The 17,097-nt window shown below is 34.8% G+C and overlaps 1 protein-coding gene across 6 annotated transcripts in view; it reads left to right on the top strand.

Moving 5' to 3' along the window:
- The window catches only part of MGST1 (microsomal glutathione S-transferase 1), a 30,036-nt gene extending 19,810 nt beyond the window's left edge, over positions 1-10,226 (top strand). For all 6 annotated transcript variants that reach the window (XM_036758807.1, XM_036758808.1, XM_036758811.1 and 3 more), the window contains one exon: positions 9,621-10,226. In XM_036758807.1, the coding sequence (XP_036614702.1) occupies positions 9,621-9,867 (247 nt within the window). In that variant the 3' untranslated portion in view covers positions 9,868-10,226. The remainder of the gene's footprint in view (positions 1-9,620) is intronic.
- The last annotated feature ends 6,871 nt before the right edge of the window (positions 10,227-17,097 follow it).

Here is a 17,097-nt window from a genome sequence, read left to right as displayed (position 1 = left end):
GGTAGCTGTCGTGGAGCCCCCCGGCCTTGAAAATCTGTTGGTGCTTCTCTCTCTGGTAATTATGTATGTATTGCTGTAGACAGACAATTAGAAGCCTGTCTGCTGATTTGTGTTATTTTTCTCTGTTTATACAGTTTCTGTTTGTGTTTTCTCTGCAGTTCAGGGTGCTGACTTTTTCCCCTGAATTAAGTGAATGATATATGTATGTTTAATTAAAGTGAGATTGTTAACCCCTTAAAGTTGCTTTCCTTAGAAAAGCAGATCAAAGAACCCTGGCTAGCAGTCCTCCTGTGTCCTGGTGTTATTGGCCTTACACAGCCACAGTATCTTCAAGCAGTATTGTTGTTACAAAGACTTGTGTACTGAAGAGCTTTTTTAACAAGTAGGAATAGGCTACGTGATGGGGTAGTAGATTCCAGTTCACTTGATGTCTTCATTTGGAGGCTAGAGGCTCTAACGTTGTAGAGCAGGAACGTCAAACTCAAATAGAAACAGATCCTGACAGGTTGTATATTGACTTAGAAAACCAGAAATTAACATTATCTATGTTGTAGTTTTATTCCTTTTGCTAAATATTTTCCAGTTACATTTTAATATGGTTTGGGTCACAAATTTGCCGCCTGTATTATAGAGAGGACTCCTATTTAGGAATGAGTTAGATTAGATTATGTCTCAGAATTTTTTCCAACTTTGAGATTGTGTGAAAACAATCCTTGGGTTGCACATTCAAGAGCAAAATGGAAGGGCTTAGCCTTTTAGATATTTTGGCCAAATAAAAGGAAAGACAAATAGCATTCTAGGTAAATGGAACAATGTAAACCCAAGACTTGGAGTCAACTTCCACAGTCTGTTGTATGGTTACCTACTTCATCAGCTCACATGGACTTAATTATCATTTTTTATGCAGATGCCTCTCAGATTTATATATTCCCCAGCTCTCACCTGACCTTCATTCCTGTATCACCAACTACATTTTGGGCATTTCAAATTTGATGTCCCATGGACATCTCAAACTCAACTTTTCCCAAATAGAACTCATTATCTTTCCCTAAAAGCCAATCCCTCTTCTAAAGTCTCTTTTTTCTGCTAAAGGTGATACCATCCTCCAGTCTCCCAGGTTGGCAACCTTGGCATTATGCTTAATTCTTTACTCTCTCATCTTTTATATCTGTATATCTCTCCCTCTCCCCCATTTCTGTCTCCATAATAGTTTTTGCATCTCATCCTGTCTCTTTTCTTAAATGACCACTCCAGGTCAGGCCTTCATCAGTTAACACCTGGACCTAGAACTGCTGGTTTATCATAATAGCCTCCTAATTTGTCTCTCTGCATCAAGTCTCCCTCCTCTGTAATCTGCTACAGACCTGCCAAAGTGATGATATTATAGTTCATGTTTAATGTCACTTTGCTCCAATCCCCTCAAGAAAATCTAATGGCTCCCTCTATCTATCCTCTAGGATAAAATATAAACTCCTATGTTGAGAATTTAGAGCTCTTTACAATATAGACCTAATCTATTTTTCCAACCTCATATATTATGCCCCTTCCTACATTCCATGGCCCAATTAAACTGGCCTTTTTTTCTTTTAGCTATTCCTTATGTGCAACATTTCATCTCCTGTCTCCACGGCTTTTCGCTGATTATCCCCTATTCTAGGAATACACTCCCTCCTCACCTCTTAGATTTCTTTTGTCTGTTTCAAGACTCAACTCAAGCACAACATCTACATGAAGTCTTTCATGACCTCCTAGTCCCTAATTCATAGTGCTCACCCTTCCAAAAAGTACCTTGTATTTATTTTGTATATGATCTATACATACTTATTTATGTACGTATCATGTCCCAAGATAGGATATAAAGTCTGTGAGAGCAGGGACTATTTTGTTTTTGTCTTTGTATTTCTAGTACCTGGAATGGTTATCTGGCAGAGTTCAATGTTCATTTGTATATGGACATCAGAGGCTATCAATTTTATTTTTGTAATTTTTGTCATAATATTATACAGAGGCTTGTCAGAATTACATGGATAGTTTTCTCCTCCCTTTTCAGTTTATACTTCTCTTTGTTATTTTCACAGTACTTCAGGATAATATGTTCCTAGTAATCATAAATCTGTACCTTGAGATCATTATTCTTATATTTTAAGCCATGATCATCCAGATCACATCTCCAGATGCTATCTTCTTACCCAGCTGTTCCTTTCATAAATCTGCCATTCTTTTCCACACATTCAATTGAAGTAGTGATGAAAACAAGCCCCCCTCCCCTGGCCTTAAGATCTTTAGTTCTTTACTGAGAATTTTATAATTCTTAGTAATTCATTCTAGTTTCATATGTCTGACATGAATCATGACAAGTGGTCAGTAGTTGTGGGATTGGATTTTTCTCAGGAGGCTTTCTGGCATGTCACAGATACATGACCTAAGAATACAACAGATTTCTCTGTTGTTTATGTCTAGTCTATACTCCCTAGCAAGGAATAATCAATAACCACTTTTTTTTCTTCTTCTGACTATTATTACATGAATTCTTACTTTATGACACTTATGGAAGACATTATCACTTCTTGGAACAAAATAAACTACTTCCTCCAAGTATTATCTAGCTTTCTCTTTTTATAGGCACAGCCCTATGCTTATAATGTACCTGAAATAGTCACTCTTTCTTTTTTTATAGTTAAGATTTTTTTTTTTATTTTTAGTTTTCAACACTCAGTTCCACATAATTTTGAGTTCCAGATTTTCTTTCCCCCTCTTCCTCCCTCCCTCCCCAAGACGGCATGGAATCTGATGTGTCTTTTACATATAACTTCACATTGAACTTATTTACACAATAGTCAAGTTGTAAAGAAGAATTATGACCAATGGAATGAATCATGAGAAAGAAGAAACAAAACCAAAAAAAAGGAAAAACAGGGGAAAAAATGGAGAGCATATAGTGTGCCTCAATCTGCATTCAGACTCCATAGTTCTTTCTTTGGATGTAGATAGTCCATCATGAGTCCTTTGGTGTTGTCTTTGAACTTTGTGTTGCTGAGAAGAGCTAAGTCTATCAGGGTTAGTAATCACAGAATCCATATTTCTGTGGTTGTGTATAATGTTCTCCTGGTTCTGCTCCGCTCACTCAGCATTATATCATGTAGGTTTTTCCAGGTTATTATGAAGTCCGTAATTTCCCCATTTCTTATAGCACAATAGTATTCCATTACCTTCAAATACCACAACTTGTTCAGCCATTCCCCAATTGATGGGCATCCCCTTGATTTCCAGTTCTTTGCTTCTTTCTTTTACCATTTCTTCTGTTACATTTTTTCTCATTGTTTAAATCTCTTATCACTGATGATATTTTTCCTCTTTTTTAAACCCTTCCTCTTTTACTTCCTCTCTAATGAGTTTTTCTATTCTTTAAAATAGAAATTTATTCTCTCTTATAGTCTTGAAAGTGGAAATTATTCTTCCTAGTGCTTTTTCCTCTAGAATTAAGAACAAGTTGACCATTATCTAACATTACCTCACATAGATGTTACATGATATCGGTAGAAACACAAATATTATAAACTCTATAGATAGAGTCAAAATCCTCCTTCCTTCCATAGTAGCTAAAAGTCTACAATATATTTTTATTTATTTCATTAAATATTTCCCAATTACATGAAAAAATTAAGCATTCATTTTTTTAATTGAGTTACAAATTCTGTCCCTCCCTCTTGCCCCTGTTGAGAAGGAAAGCAGTTCGGTATCAATTGTACATGTGATATTATATAAAATATATCTCCATATTAGCCACATTTCATAAGAAAACACAAACAAAAAGAAACAAATTTTTTTTAAAGTTTAAAAACTATGCTTCAATCCACATTAAGAGTTCATCAGTTTTCTCTCTGGAGATGCATAGTATTTTTCATCATGGGTCCTTTGGACTTGTCTTAGATCATTATCTTGATCAGAGTAGCTGAATCTTTCACAGTTGATCATCCTTAAAATATTGCTGCTACTGTGTACAATGTTCTCCTCATTCTACTCACTTCATTTTTCATGAGTTCATATAAGTCTTTCCAGGTTTTTGTGAAACCATCCTGCTTATTTTTTATATCACAATAGGATTCCATCACAATCATATACCACAACTTGTTCAGTCATTTTGCAATTGATGGTCATCCCTTTGATTTCCAGTTTTTTCCACCACGAAAGACCTGCTGTAATTTTTTTGTGCAAATAGGTCCTTTTCCATTTTCTTTAATATCTTTGGGATACAGACCTAGTAGTGGTATTTCTGGATCAAAGGGTATACGCAATTTTATAGTCCTTTGGGAATAGTTCCAAATTGTTCTCTATTATAGTTAGAGTAGTTCACAACTCCACCAACAGTATGTTAGTGTCCCAATTTTTTCAAAATCCTTCCAGCATTGTGATTTTTTGTTTTTTTGCTATGTTAGCCAAGCTGAGGTGGTATCTTAGAAGTGTTTTAATTTGCAGTTCTCTAATCATTAGTGATTTAGAACATTTTTATGTGACTATTGCTAGCTTTGTTTTCTTCTGAAAACTGCCTGTTCATGTCCTTTGACCATTTATCAATTGGGGAATAACTCATAGTAGTATAAATTTGACTCAGTTCCCCACATATTTGAGAAATGAGGCTTTTGATAGAGAAACTTGCTGTATTTCTTGCCAGTTTCTGGTTTCCCTTCTAGTTTTGGCTACATTAATTTTGTTTGTGCAATTTCTTTAAAATTTCATGTAATCAAAAATTTTTTTTCATTTTACTTGCCATGATCTTCTCTATCTCTTGTTTGGTCATAAACTCTTCTCTTCTCTATAGACCTGACAGGTACATTTTCCCATGGTCCCCCAATTTACTTATGTCTAAATCATTTATCCATTTTAACCCATCTTGGTACACTGTATGAGATGCTGTTGTTTGCCCAGTTTCTGCCAAACTATTTTCCAGTTTTCCTGGGATATATTTTTTGTCAAGTGGTAAATCCCCTAAAACCTTGGCTCTTTGAATTTATCAAACATTAGATTACTATGCTCATTTGCTACTCTGTATTGTGTACCAAATCTATTCTACCAATCTACCACTCTATTTCTTAGCCAGTACCAAATTGTTTCAATGATTAATGCTGTGTAATATAGTTTGAAATCTAGGAATTGCTAGGCTGCCTTCATCCACATTTTTTTTCATTGATTCCATGGATATTCTTGATCTTTTGTTCTTCCAGATGAATTATTAAAATTTTTTAGCTTATCCAATTCACTGAGAGTATCAATTTTATTGGCATGTAATTGGGCAAAATAATTATTAATAATTTTTTAAATTAATCTTTCTTGATGATGCATTCATCTTTTCATTTTTGATAATGACAATTTGATTTTCTTTTTTCTTTTTTTAAAAATAAAGTTACAAATAGTTTATCTATTGGTTTTTTCATGTGACCAGCTTTTACTTTTATTTATCAATTTTTTAACTTTTAATTTTCCTAATTTCTTCTTTGATTTTCAGGATTTCCATTTTGGTATTTAATTGATCTTTTAAATTTTTTTCTTTTTCCAGTTTTTTTTAGTTGCATATCCAAATTATTGATCTACTATTTCTTTTTTAATGTACATATCTGGAGACACAAATTTTCCCCTAAATACTGTTTTGGCGACATCTCACAAATTTTAGTATATCTTGATATTTTTATTCTTTTTAGTTAAATGATTCATTATTTCTATGATTTGTACTTTGAAGCACTTAGTAGATTATATTATTTAGTTTATAATTAATTTTTAATCTGTGCTTCTACAACCCTTTACTGAATTAATTTTTACTGCATTATGGTCTCAAAAGGGCAGATTTGATATTTCTGCTTTTTTGCATTGGGTTTTAAAGTTTTTATGCCCTAATAAATAGTCATTTTTTGTGAAGGTGCCATATACAGCTAAGAAAAAGGTATACTCCTTTTTATTCCCACTCAGTTTTCTCCAGAGGTCTATCATATCTAACTTTTCTAAGATTCTATTCATATACTTAACTTCTTTTTCTTATGTATTGCATGGTTAGATTTATCTAGTTCTGAGAAGACAAAGTTGAGGACCTTGACTAGTATAGTTTTATTCTCTGTTTCCTCCTATGATTCATTTAACTTTTCCTTTAAGAATTTGGATGTTATGCCATTTGGTGAATATGTGTTTAGTATTGACATTAATTCATTTTCCATGGTGTCTTTTAGTAAGATGTAGTTTTCTGGCTCTTCCCTTTTAATTAGGTCAATTTTTTCTTTTTCTTTGTGGGGGTCATTTTGCTAGCACTGCCTTTTATAATGTCAGCTGAAGCACAGCTCCACCACCACCCTTTTTAATTATATATGTTTCTTTTAAATATATTGTTAGATTCTAGTTTCCAATCCCTTCTGTTACCCACTTCTGTTTTATTACTGAGTTCATCCTATTCACATTTATAGGTCTGATTACTAACTGCATGCCACTTTATCCTATTTTCTTCTGTTTATCCTTCTGTCTCTCTTTTTATCCTGTTCCTCCTCTAAAGTCTGTTTTGGTTTTACCACTGCCTTTTTCAAAAAATGCACCCTTCCTTTAATCACCTCACCTTTCCTTCCTACTTCCCTCTCTTCCTATGGTAAGAGAGATTTCTATACTCAGTTGAGTGTGTGTGTGTGTGTGTGTGTGTGTGTGTGTGTGTGTGTGTGTGTGTGTGTATACACCTCTTTGAACCAGTTTAGTTGTAAACAAGGTTCTAGTGTTGTATCACTTCACCATCATTTTCCTCCTCCACTATAAAAGCTCTTCCTAGTGCACGTCTTGTATGGGATATAATTTCCCCCATTTTTCCTCTTCCTTCCCCCTTCTTCCAGGGGATCCTTCTTTCTTCCCCATCCAGTTTTTTTAACATCATCCCAACATAATCCATGCACTGCCACAGCTCTGTCTAAGTAGAATCCTTCTAACTTCCCTAATAATGATAAACTTTTTAGAAGTTAATAAATCATCTTCCCATAGAGAAATGTAAACAGTTTAACCTTATTGAGTCCCTTAAAATGTCTCTTTCAACTTTACTTTTTATGTTTCTCTTGAGTCTTGTATCTGAAAGTCAAATTTTCTATTGAGCTCCAGTTTTTTAATCAGGAATGCTTGAAAGTCCTCCCTATCCATTTTTTCCCTTGAAGGATTATATTCAGTTTTGCTTGGTAGATTATGATTGGCGATAATCCTCACTCTTTTGCCTTCAAGAATATCCTACTTCAAACACTCCATTCTTTTAACATGGTAGCTGATAATTCTTGTGTAATTTTGGATATGGCTCCACAGTATCTGAATGTGTTTTTTTCTGGCTATTTCTCTGGCTTTTCTGACTTGTGTTTGAAGTATTTTCTCTTTTACCTGGGATCTCTGGAATTTGGCTAAGAAATTCCTGGGAATTTTTGTTTCAGAATTCCTTTCAGATGATGATCTGTGGATGTTTTCAATTTCTTTTTTAACTTCATATTCTAGAATATTTGGGGCAGTTTTACTTGATAATTTCTTGAAATATGATGTGTAGGCTCTTTCTTTTATCATGGCTTTCAGGTAGTACAGTAATTCTTAAATTATCTCCTCTTTAAATTATGCCTCTTTTACCAAGCTGTTAATTGGCTTCTCATGATTGTCTTCCTTTTCTCTCATTTCTTTATCTAATTTTTCTTCTAATACTCTTATTCAATTTAATTTTTTTAGCTCTTCCAGGAATTCTTGTTGGTTTTATATCTAATTCACATTTTTCTTTGAGGTTTTTTTTGTACTATTTTGATTTAATTATCTTCTTCTGAGTTTGTATCTTGCTTTTCCCCCTCACCATAGTAGATTTTTATGATCAGGTTATTCTTTTGTTCTTTTCTCATTTTCCATCCTATTTCTTGATTTTGAACTTTATGTTAAAATTGGTCTCAGTTCTTGGTGGAGGGATGGGGAGGAAGACTGTCCCAAGCATCTTCCTTCTAAGGTCAATCTGAACAATTGTAATTTCTCTTCTGTGAAACAACTTAACAAATATATTCATCGACTCATAGACATTTCCAAGTGGAGAATTAAGGGACAATTTTCTCCTGATACCTAAGTTAAGGAAACTATTGTACATAGGATTAAATTAATTGCCCAAGTTTATTTAGGCAATTTGAATTCATGTCTTCTTCCTTCAGATTAAGTGTTCTTCCTACTATTCTATGCTATTTGCATTTACAGACACTCCCCTCCTAAATCATATTTCACCAATAATATGGAATTGTTTGAATCTCTTCAACACCATCCATGAATGCTCTAGGACTTGTTAATGTTTTCCCCCAAAAAATATAGTACTTGGAACAGTGGGACTATCTATCACCTTCTGCCTACTGACAATCTATCTGTTAATGAAGATAATTTTATCGTTTTAGTGTTATATTACAGTTTGTAGTTTTATAGCTAGAAGGTACACCAGGGACCATCTAGGCCAACTTTCTTGTTTTACAGATAAGGAAATTGAGATTCAAGGAGCTTAAATGACTTGTTCAAAGTAATCAAGATAGTAAGCTTCAGAGATGATACTTGAACCCAGGTTTTCTGAATCCAAAGTTTGTTCTATTTTCACTGTACAAAATGCTAACTCTTCAAATACTATATGGTGTCAGAGGGAAAAGGATTGAAAGGTTTTTAGCTTGATAACTCCAGAAGTCATCCTTAACTCTTTTGTGATGCAAATGCTGCAGTTAGACCTAGCCAGTTAGTTTGAGAAGGCCTTATATGTTTTAATTTGTTTTTTGTTTTCAATTCTTTTTTCCCCCTGTTGCTCCTAAGGGTCTTTCTTTCTAAACTTATCTGAGTTATAGACTGACATTCCTCTTACTTCATATCATATCCTTGGATCAATAGGGTCCCTTTGAAGTCATCCCCGGAATTTCAAAAGGCAAAACCACAAAACAGTAGCTACCTATTCCTTGTGACCTCTTCCCTAGTCTGTATATAAATAGTATTAGGGAGATAAAGATATTCATTGGGGAGATAAAGGGAAAACAATTGCAAATGTGGGTTTGCAATTGTTTTGCCTTTATCTCCCCAACAAATATCTGGTCTCTCCATATGTTTTATTACTTATAGTTTCTTACTATGGCACAATTTTATTTACCAGATACCTGTAAACTTCTGGTTAGAGATTATGAATCACCCCATGACCATTTAATAAACTTATGGTGACATTGTTTCTCGTTGATAGAAACATCTGAAAATGCATCACTGAGGGCAGAATTTAGGAGAAGATAATGAATAATTTTTTTTCTTACTTTAAAGAGAAAAAATTATAGATAGTATTTTATATTGTTATTTTGTGGCTCCTCAAGATTATTAAATTTCTAAGAAGTTATTAATGTATTATTTATATATGTTGTGACAAAAAAGAAAACCAAAATTAATGAGTATTATGTGTCATATGAATAAGAATTCAATGAAATGTGAAAAGAATAAAGCATACATTATTTGAAATCTATAGATCCTATAACTAGCAATATAAACTGCTTTGGATCAAGAATGATGAGTTGTTCTTTTCTACTTTCTATCTTTTCCCTACCCAGATTATGATTTTTTAAGGCTTTACTCTTTTCTCTCCACAGAGCCCACCGGAATGACCTTGAAAATATTGTCCCATTCTTTGCTATTGGCCTCCTGTATTCCTTGAGTAATCCAGACATTACCACAGCCATATGGCACTTCAGAATCTTTGTTGCAGCTAGAATCTACCACTCAATTGCATATGTGACACCTTTTCCACAGCCAAACCGTGGGATGAGTTGGTTTATTGGTTATTTAACTACTTTTTCAATGGCATACCAATTGTTGAAGAATAAATTATACTTGTAGCAGACAGCATCGTAACAGTCAAGCTTTAGGTTAGCCTTTTGCTAAGAATTTTATTTCTTCTTAATCTTAAATGAATCATTTTTCTTTTGGAGTTAAAGGCGATGGTGGAGGAGAGAATTATTTTGAATGCCACCATTAATGGCATCTTTTGATTCTAGATTAGCATTTTTGTTGGAAGTTATCCATAATGATCCTTCATTTTCTACTCTTTTGCCTTATCAGATTAATGAGTTTAAAGCGTTGCATATGTTACATGACTTTTAACTTTTCAAACTTTTACATATACAATGTAATCATTTTGGTTTGAGTTAGATTGCTATTAAAGTTGATGTATGCCGATAATGGACTAAAACAATGGATTAACTTGTTTTTTCTTTTTAATACTGTGGTGGCAAAAAATCAAGTAGGATAAAACCTTAACAGAAACCCAAACTCCCAGGTATATCATAACTAAAATCTAGAGCTTCCACATCAAACAAACAATGATTTAAAGAACCAAAAAAGTACTAAGGAACCACAGTAAAGATTATATAAGACATAGCAAAAGGTAATATAAATGAGAGAAGACACTTAAATACAACATTTCTTCCCCTCCCCCAAAAGGCTTACAACCCAGAATAACCTATTTTGCAATATTAAATATAATCATACGGGGGAGGGGGTTCAAGGCAGAAATAGACCTTTAATTAAATAGAAGCCGTCCTAATGAAAAGGCCATTAACTAAGGAGAATCTTTGAAATGCATACATGGGAGTCAAGAGAAACACAGGAAGATAAATACATTTGTTCAATTGGAAGGCATTAAATGATGATGAACTGTTTAGATTCTAATAAGGGGGAAAAAGTGTTCTCTCAGAATTATAATGCCTTTAAGAATCTTTAAGTTAAGTAAGAAAATCGGAAGTCCCCTGTGAATGGTGTTTTTGTTCTTTGATAAACTTAAGAAGGAAATGCAAGGAATAAAGAAATATACTGAAGAAGAAAAGAAGAAGGAATGAAGAATATAAATATGCAGGAAGGGGGGGGGGATGCATCCTATCAAACTCACTTCCATACATATAAGACAAGGAAGGTCAAATACTCATAAACACTAACTCATTCACACACAAACACACGCACTTTCACCCTCACATAAAAGAGCATGGTGTAGAAATACAATTAGGAAATATGAAGAGACAGGGAGAAGGAAGAAGAGGGGTTAAGAGGAAGGATAAGATAGAAGAGGGAGTAGCTATAAGCAAAAGAATTTATAACACTTCTGAGTGGATATGAAGGAGTAAGAGGAAAAGAAAGAAAGGAAGGAAGGAGGGGCAAAAATCTATGACTGGGGGTGGATAATACGAAGAGAAGAAGGGAAGGAGAGAGAAATACATTGGTCCATTAGAATCCTCAGATTAAGCAAGTTCCTTTTTGGCCTCTTTGTAAAAAAGAGGGAGGGAAATAAAGAAAAAGTACAAGAGGGAAATGCACAACCATCAGTCATAACCATAGGTATAAATGTGATTAAACTAATCACAAAATATACGAGATAGCAGAATGGATTAGAAAGAATTTAATAGTATGTCGTTTACAAGAAACACAACAAAACATGAAAGTTCACCCAGAGTAAAAAGTCAAGAGGAAAATCAATAATGTTTCTTATAAATTCAAATCATTAATGGTCATGGTTTTAGATAAGAAAGTAAAAAGAGACTTACTGTAAAGAGATACATAGGAAACCTGAATTACGCTTCAGATAATGAGTCGATATTAATATTTTATAGGTATAAATACATACATATTATGTGTATGTATGTGTGTGTACAGAATGCCATAGCATCTAAATACTTAAAGGAAAAGTTAATCAAATTGAATGGAGAAATAGTAAAACTGTACTATTGTGTGGATATAGATGTATTCCTCTGAGGTGGAAATAAATCATATAAAGAGATAAACAAGAAAAGCCTCAGACCTGAGTAAAATTTTAGAAAAGTTGGGCATGATACAACTCTAGTAATTACTGAATGGAACAGAAAAATGTTTCCATATTCTTCACTTATCTCTGGCACCTTTACAAAAACTTGTCTGCAATGGAGCATTAAAAAGTCACCCAAAATTTCAGAAAAGCTTCTTGAAATGTTCTGCATATCCTTTGCTGACTACAATGCAGCAAAATTTAATAATTTACCTTAGAATAAATGATTCAATTGGATAAGAGACTAAATGATTTAATCCTAAGTAGGTAAAATAAATTAAACAATATAATTTTTATCAAAGAAAACAACAAGAACAAAATATAAACAATTTATGGGATGCAACTAAAGTAATTTTTAAGAAAAATAGGGGGCGGACCCAAGATGGTGCTGTGAAAGAAAGGAACTACAGGACCTTTGTCACAAATTCTGTCAGATACGTCTAAAAAAGTGAATCTAAGAAGATTTGAGAGAGTTAGAAGCCACTAGTGGACTGAGAGGGGTAGGAGCGCTGGGCACATGGAACGGCACCAGACCAAACCAACTGGGAACAGCAGAGAAATCCAGCCAGTGTGCCGGTCTGGGAGGTCACTGAGCAAGTGAAACACCATAGCAGAAACAGCCCCAGGGCAGAAATACTAGCTATGGCCCTGATTGAGCCTCAGGCCTCTCAGCCCAGGATAGGAGTCTGTTGGAGCACAGAGCCTGTCGCTGCAGGAGCAGCTAACCCAGATGTTTCCAACCCACAGTCCAAAGGTTTGAAACTCGCCTTCTTGAACTTCCAGGAGCCATGATGTGCAAGTAAAACAGTTTTTATCCCTCCCTTGAATAAACTGAGAGAATACTACCCCAGGAGAAACAGAGGAGCCAGAAACAGGGCTTCAGTAGTGAGAGAAGTTGGGGAGAGGGCCCTTCCCGTGGTGGTGGAAGGAGACTACTGTAGGAAGAGAGGTGTCCCAGCAGCCCTCACCTCAGCAGAACAACAAGAGTAACTGAGCCCCAGGAGATGGAGCTAACAAACCTCAACCTTTAGAACCCAGATGGGGCTTTGCATAGCCAGGGGAAGTGGCAGATACCAGCACAGACAAAAGCTGAGACCACCCACTCTGTAAGTCAGTCCTGGGGAAGAGGAGACCCACCAGCAGCTAGAGCACCCCTCAACCACACCTCACAAAACTAGAGGCCATAGAACATAAAGCCAGTGAGCAGAACAAGAGAATCCAACACAAGAAACTTGGGACAGAGCCCCCTGAGCCTCAGAAACAGAGATCCACTTTAGAAGGCAGGAGGAAAAAAAAACACCATGAAAAAACATGCTAAGAAGCCAAAGATGATTGATTCGTATTATGGAGACAGGGAAGACCAAAATACTAATTCAGGAGAGGACAGCATAGACACTACACTCACATCTCAAACCTCAAAAGGGAAAGTAAACTGATCTCCAAACCAAAAAGCATTCCTGGAAGAACTCAAGGAGGTCTTTAAAAACCCAATTAGGGAAGTAAAAGAAAAAAATGGAAAAAATAGAAAAAAAATTCAATGAGGAAAACAAATCTTTAGAAGGTAAAATTGAGGAATTGGTTAAGGAAAATCAGAGCATAAATGGAGAAAAAATCTCTTTGAAAAGTAAAATCAACCAAATGGAAAAGTAAATAGAGAATATAAAGGAAGAAAACAAAACATTAAAAATTAGAATTGGGCAAGTAGAAGCTAATGGCTCTATGAGACATCAAGAATCAGTCAAACAAAATCTAAAGAATAAAAAAATAGAAGAAAACGTGAAATATCTGACTGGAAAAACAACTGACCTGGAAAATAGATCCAGGAGAGATAATCTAAGAATTATTGGTCTACCTGAAAGCTATAATGAAAAAAAAGAGCCTGGTCAGTATCTTCCATGAAATCCTTAAGGAAAATTGCCTGGAGGTCCTAGAACCAGAGGGTAAAATTATCATCGAAACAATCCATTGATCACCCCCTGAAAAAGATCCCAAATTGAATACTCCAAGAAATATTTTAACCAAATTCCAGAACTACCAGGTCAAGGAGAAAATACTACAGGCAGCTAGAAAGAAACAATTCAAATATCATGCAACTAGTCAGGATCATGCAGGATCTTTCAGTTTCTACCTTAAATGACAACAGAAGTTGGAATATGATATTCCTAAAGACAAAGGAGCTTGGACCACACCAAGGATCAACTACCCAGCAAAACTGAGCATAATTTTCCAGGCAAGGAGATGGATATTCAATGAAATAACAGAATTCCAGACCTTCCTGATGAAAAGGTCAGAGCTCAATGGAAAATTTGATCTCTAAATACAAAACTCAAGAGAGACAAAAAAAGATAAATGGGGGAAAAACTCCCTAGTTAATTAATAAGGCTAATTAGTTATATCCTGATATAGGATTATTTTGTTTTATATATGTTTTATATATATGTCAGTCTTGAGAATTGTATACTTATTAGGAAAATTGAAAGGGATATTCAGAGACTGTATCAGTATAAAATAACCAATAAGATAAAAAATATAAATAAGAGATATAAAAGGATGGTTCTGGGAGAAGAGGTAAGGAGGTAGTAGAAAAGGGCAAATTACATCACATGAAGAGGCACAGAAACATATTGTAGTAGAGGGAAAGAAGGGAGGAAGAAGAGCAGTATTTGAACTTTACTCTCATGGGATTTGGTTCAAGAAGGATACCCTGATAAGTATAGAAACCTAACTTGTCCTAGAGGCAGTAGGAGGGGAAAGGGGAAAAATGGGAGCAGGGTGGTCAGAAGGGAGGTAAGAAGTAACAAGGGGAAAATAGTAAGATAAGGGAGGGGAATCAGGAGGGAGGGTAAACTGAGGAAGGTGGCGGTCAGAAGCAAAACTGTTGAGTGGAAAGGGAAAGAGGAAAATAAAAACATAAATGGGGGGAAATAGGAAGGAGAAAAAGACACAGGTAGTGATCATAACTGTGAATGTGAATGGGGTGAACTCTCCCATAAAATGGAAGTGGATAGCAGAATGGATTAAAAACCATAATGCTACAATGTGCTGTTTACAAGAAACACATGTGAAACAGGGGTATACACACAGGGTGAAGGTAAAAGGCTGGAGTAGAAAGTATTGTGAGTCAGCTAAAGTGAAAAAAGCAGGTATAGCAATCCTAATTTCAGACAAAACAAAAGCAAAGATAGATCTAATTGAAAGAGATAAGGAAGGAAACTACATCCTGCTAAAAAGCACCATAAACAATGAAGCAATATCATTGTTTTTTTTTCAATTTTTAAAAATTAATTAATTAATTTGTTTTTAGTTTACCACACACTGTTCTACATAATTTTGAGTTCCAGATTTTCTCCCCTCTCTCCTCCCTCCCTTCCCAAGATGGCCTAGAATCTCATATAACTACCATGTATAACTTCGCATTGAATTAATTTATACACTAGTCAAGTTGTGAAGAAGAATTATGACCAATGGAATGAATCATGAGAAAGAAGAAACAGAACCAAAAAAAAAAAACAAAAACAAAAACAAAAGAGAAGCAAAATAGGCGAGCATGTAGTGCGCCTCAATCTGTATTCAAACTTCACAGTTCTTTCTCTGGATGAAGATAGCATTCTCCATCGTGAGTCCCCTGGAGTTGTCCTTGCACCTTACGTTGCTGAGAAGAGCGAAGTATGTCAGGGTTGGTCCTCATGGAGTCCATATATCTGTGGTTGTGTGCAATGTTCTCCTGGCTCTGCTCCGCTCACTCAGCATTAAGTCGTGTAGGTTTTTCCAGGTTGTTATGAAGTCCATATCATCCCCATTTCTTATGGCACAATAGTATTCCATTACCTTCATATACCACAACTTGTTCAGCCATTTCCCAATTGATGGGCATCCCTTTGATTTCCAATTCTTGGCTACCACCAAAAGAGCCACTATAAATATCCTTGTACGTATGGGTCCTTTTCCTGCTTGTGTGATTTCTTTGGGATACAACCCTAGAAGTGGTAATGCTGGGTCAAAGGGTATGAACATTTTTATAGCCCTTTGGGCATAGTTCCAAATTGCTCTCCAGAATGGCTACACACTAAGTGGTATGGCATTCAAATTCCTAGAGGAGAGGTTAAGGGAGTTACAGGAAGAAATAGACAGAAAAACTATAATAATGGGAGACCTCAACCTCCACCTCTCTGAACTTGATAAATCTAACCTCAAAATGAATAAGAAAGAAGTTAAGGAGGTGAACAGAATTTTAAAAAGGCAGATATGATAGAACTCTGGAGAAAACTGAATGGGGATAAAAAGGAATACACTTTTTTCTCAGCGGTACATGGCACATACTCAAAACTTGATCATGTACTAGGGCATAAAAACCTCACAATCCAGTGCAGAAAGGCAGAAGTAGTCAAAGCATCCTTTTCAGATCATGATGCAATGAAAATTATTTGTAATAAAGAACCATGGAAAAATAAGCTAAAATTAATTGGAAACTAAATAATATAATTCTAAAGAATGAGTGGGCCAAAGAACAAATCATAGAAACAATAACTTCATTCAAGAGAGTGACAATAATGAGACAACATACAAAACTTAAGGGATGCAGCAAAAGCAGTTCTTAGGGGAAGTTTTATATCTCCAATTGCTTGCATGAATAAAATAGAGAAAAAGAAGATCAATGAGCTGGGCATGCAACTGAAAAAGCTAGAAAAAGAACGAATTGAAAATTCCTAATTAAATACAAAATTAGAAATACTGAAAATCAAAGGAGAGATTAATAAAACTGAGATCAAGAAAATTATTTAATAAATAAAAACAAGAGCTGGTTTTATGAAAAAACCAATAAAACTGATAAAACTTTGGTGAATTTGATTGAAAAAAGAAAGAAGAAAATCAAATCACCAGTATCAAAAATGAAAAGGGTGAATTCACTTCCAATGAAGAGGAAATTAAAATAAATTGCCCAGGTTAACAGAAGAGGAAATAAAATACTTTAATAACCCCATTTCAGAAAAAGAAATTGAGCAAGCCATAAAGGAACTCCCTAAGAAAAAATCTCCAGGGCCAGATGGTTTTACATGTGAATTTTATTGAACATTAAAAGAACAATTAGTTCCTATACTTTATAGACTATTTGGGAAAATAGGTGAAGAAGGAGTCCTACCAAATTCTTTTTAGGACACATATATGGTACTAATACCTAAACCAGGAAGAGTCAAAGAAGAGAAGAAAAAGAAAATTATAGACCAATTTCCCTAATGAATATGGATGCAAATTTTTAAATAAAATATTAGCAAAAA

This window comes from Trichosurus vulpecula, chromosome 5, assembly GCF_011100635.1.
Source record: "Trichosurus vulpecula isolate mTriVul1 chromosome 5, mTriVul1.pri, whole genome shotgun sequence".
NCBI classification, from domain to species: domain Eukaryota; kingdom Metazoa; phylum Chordata; class Mammalia; order Diprotodontia; family Phalangeridae; genus Trichosurus; species Trichosurus vulpecula.
Note: the sequence above shows the minus strand (reverse complement) of the source record. Positions and strands in the feature narration are given on the sequence as shown.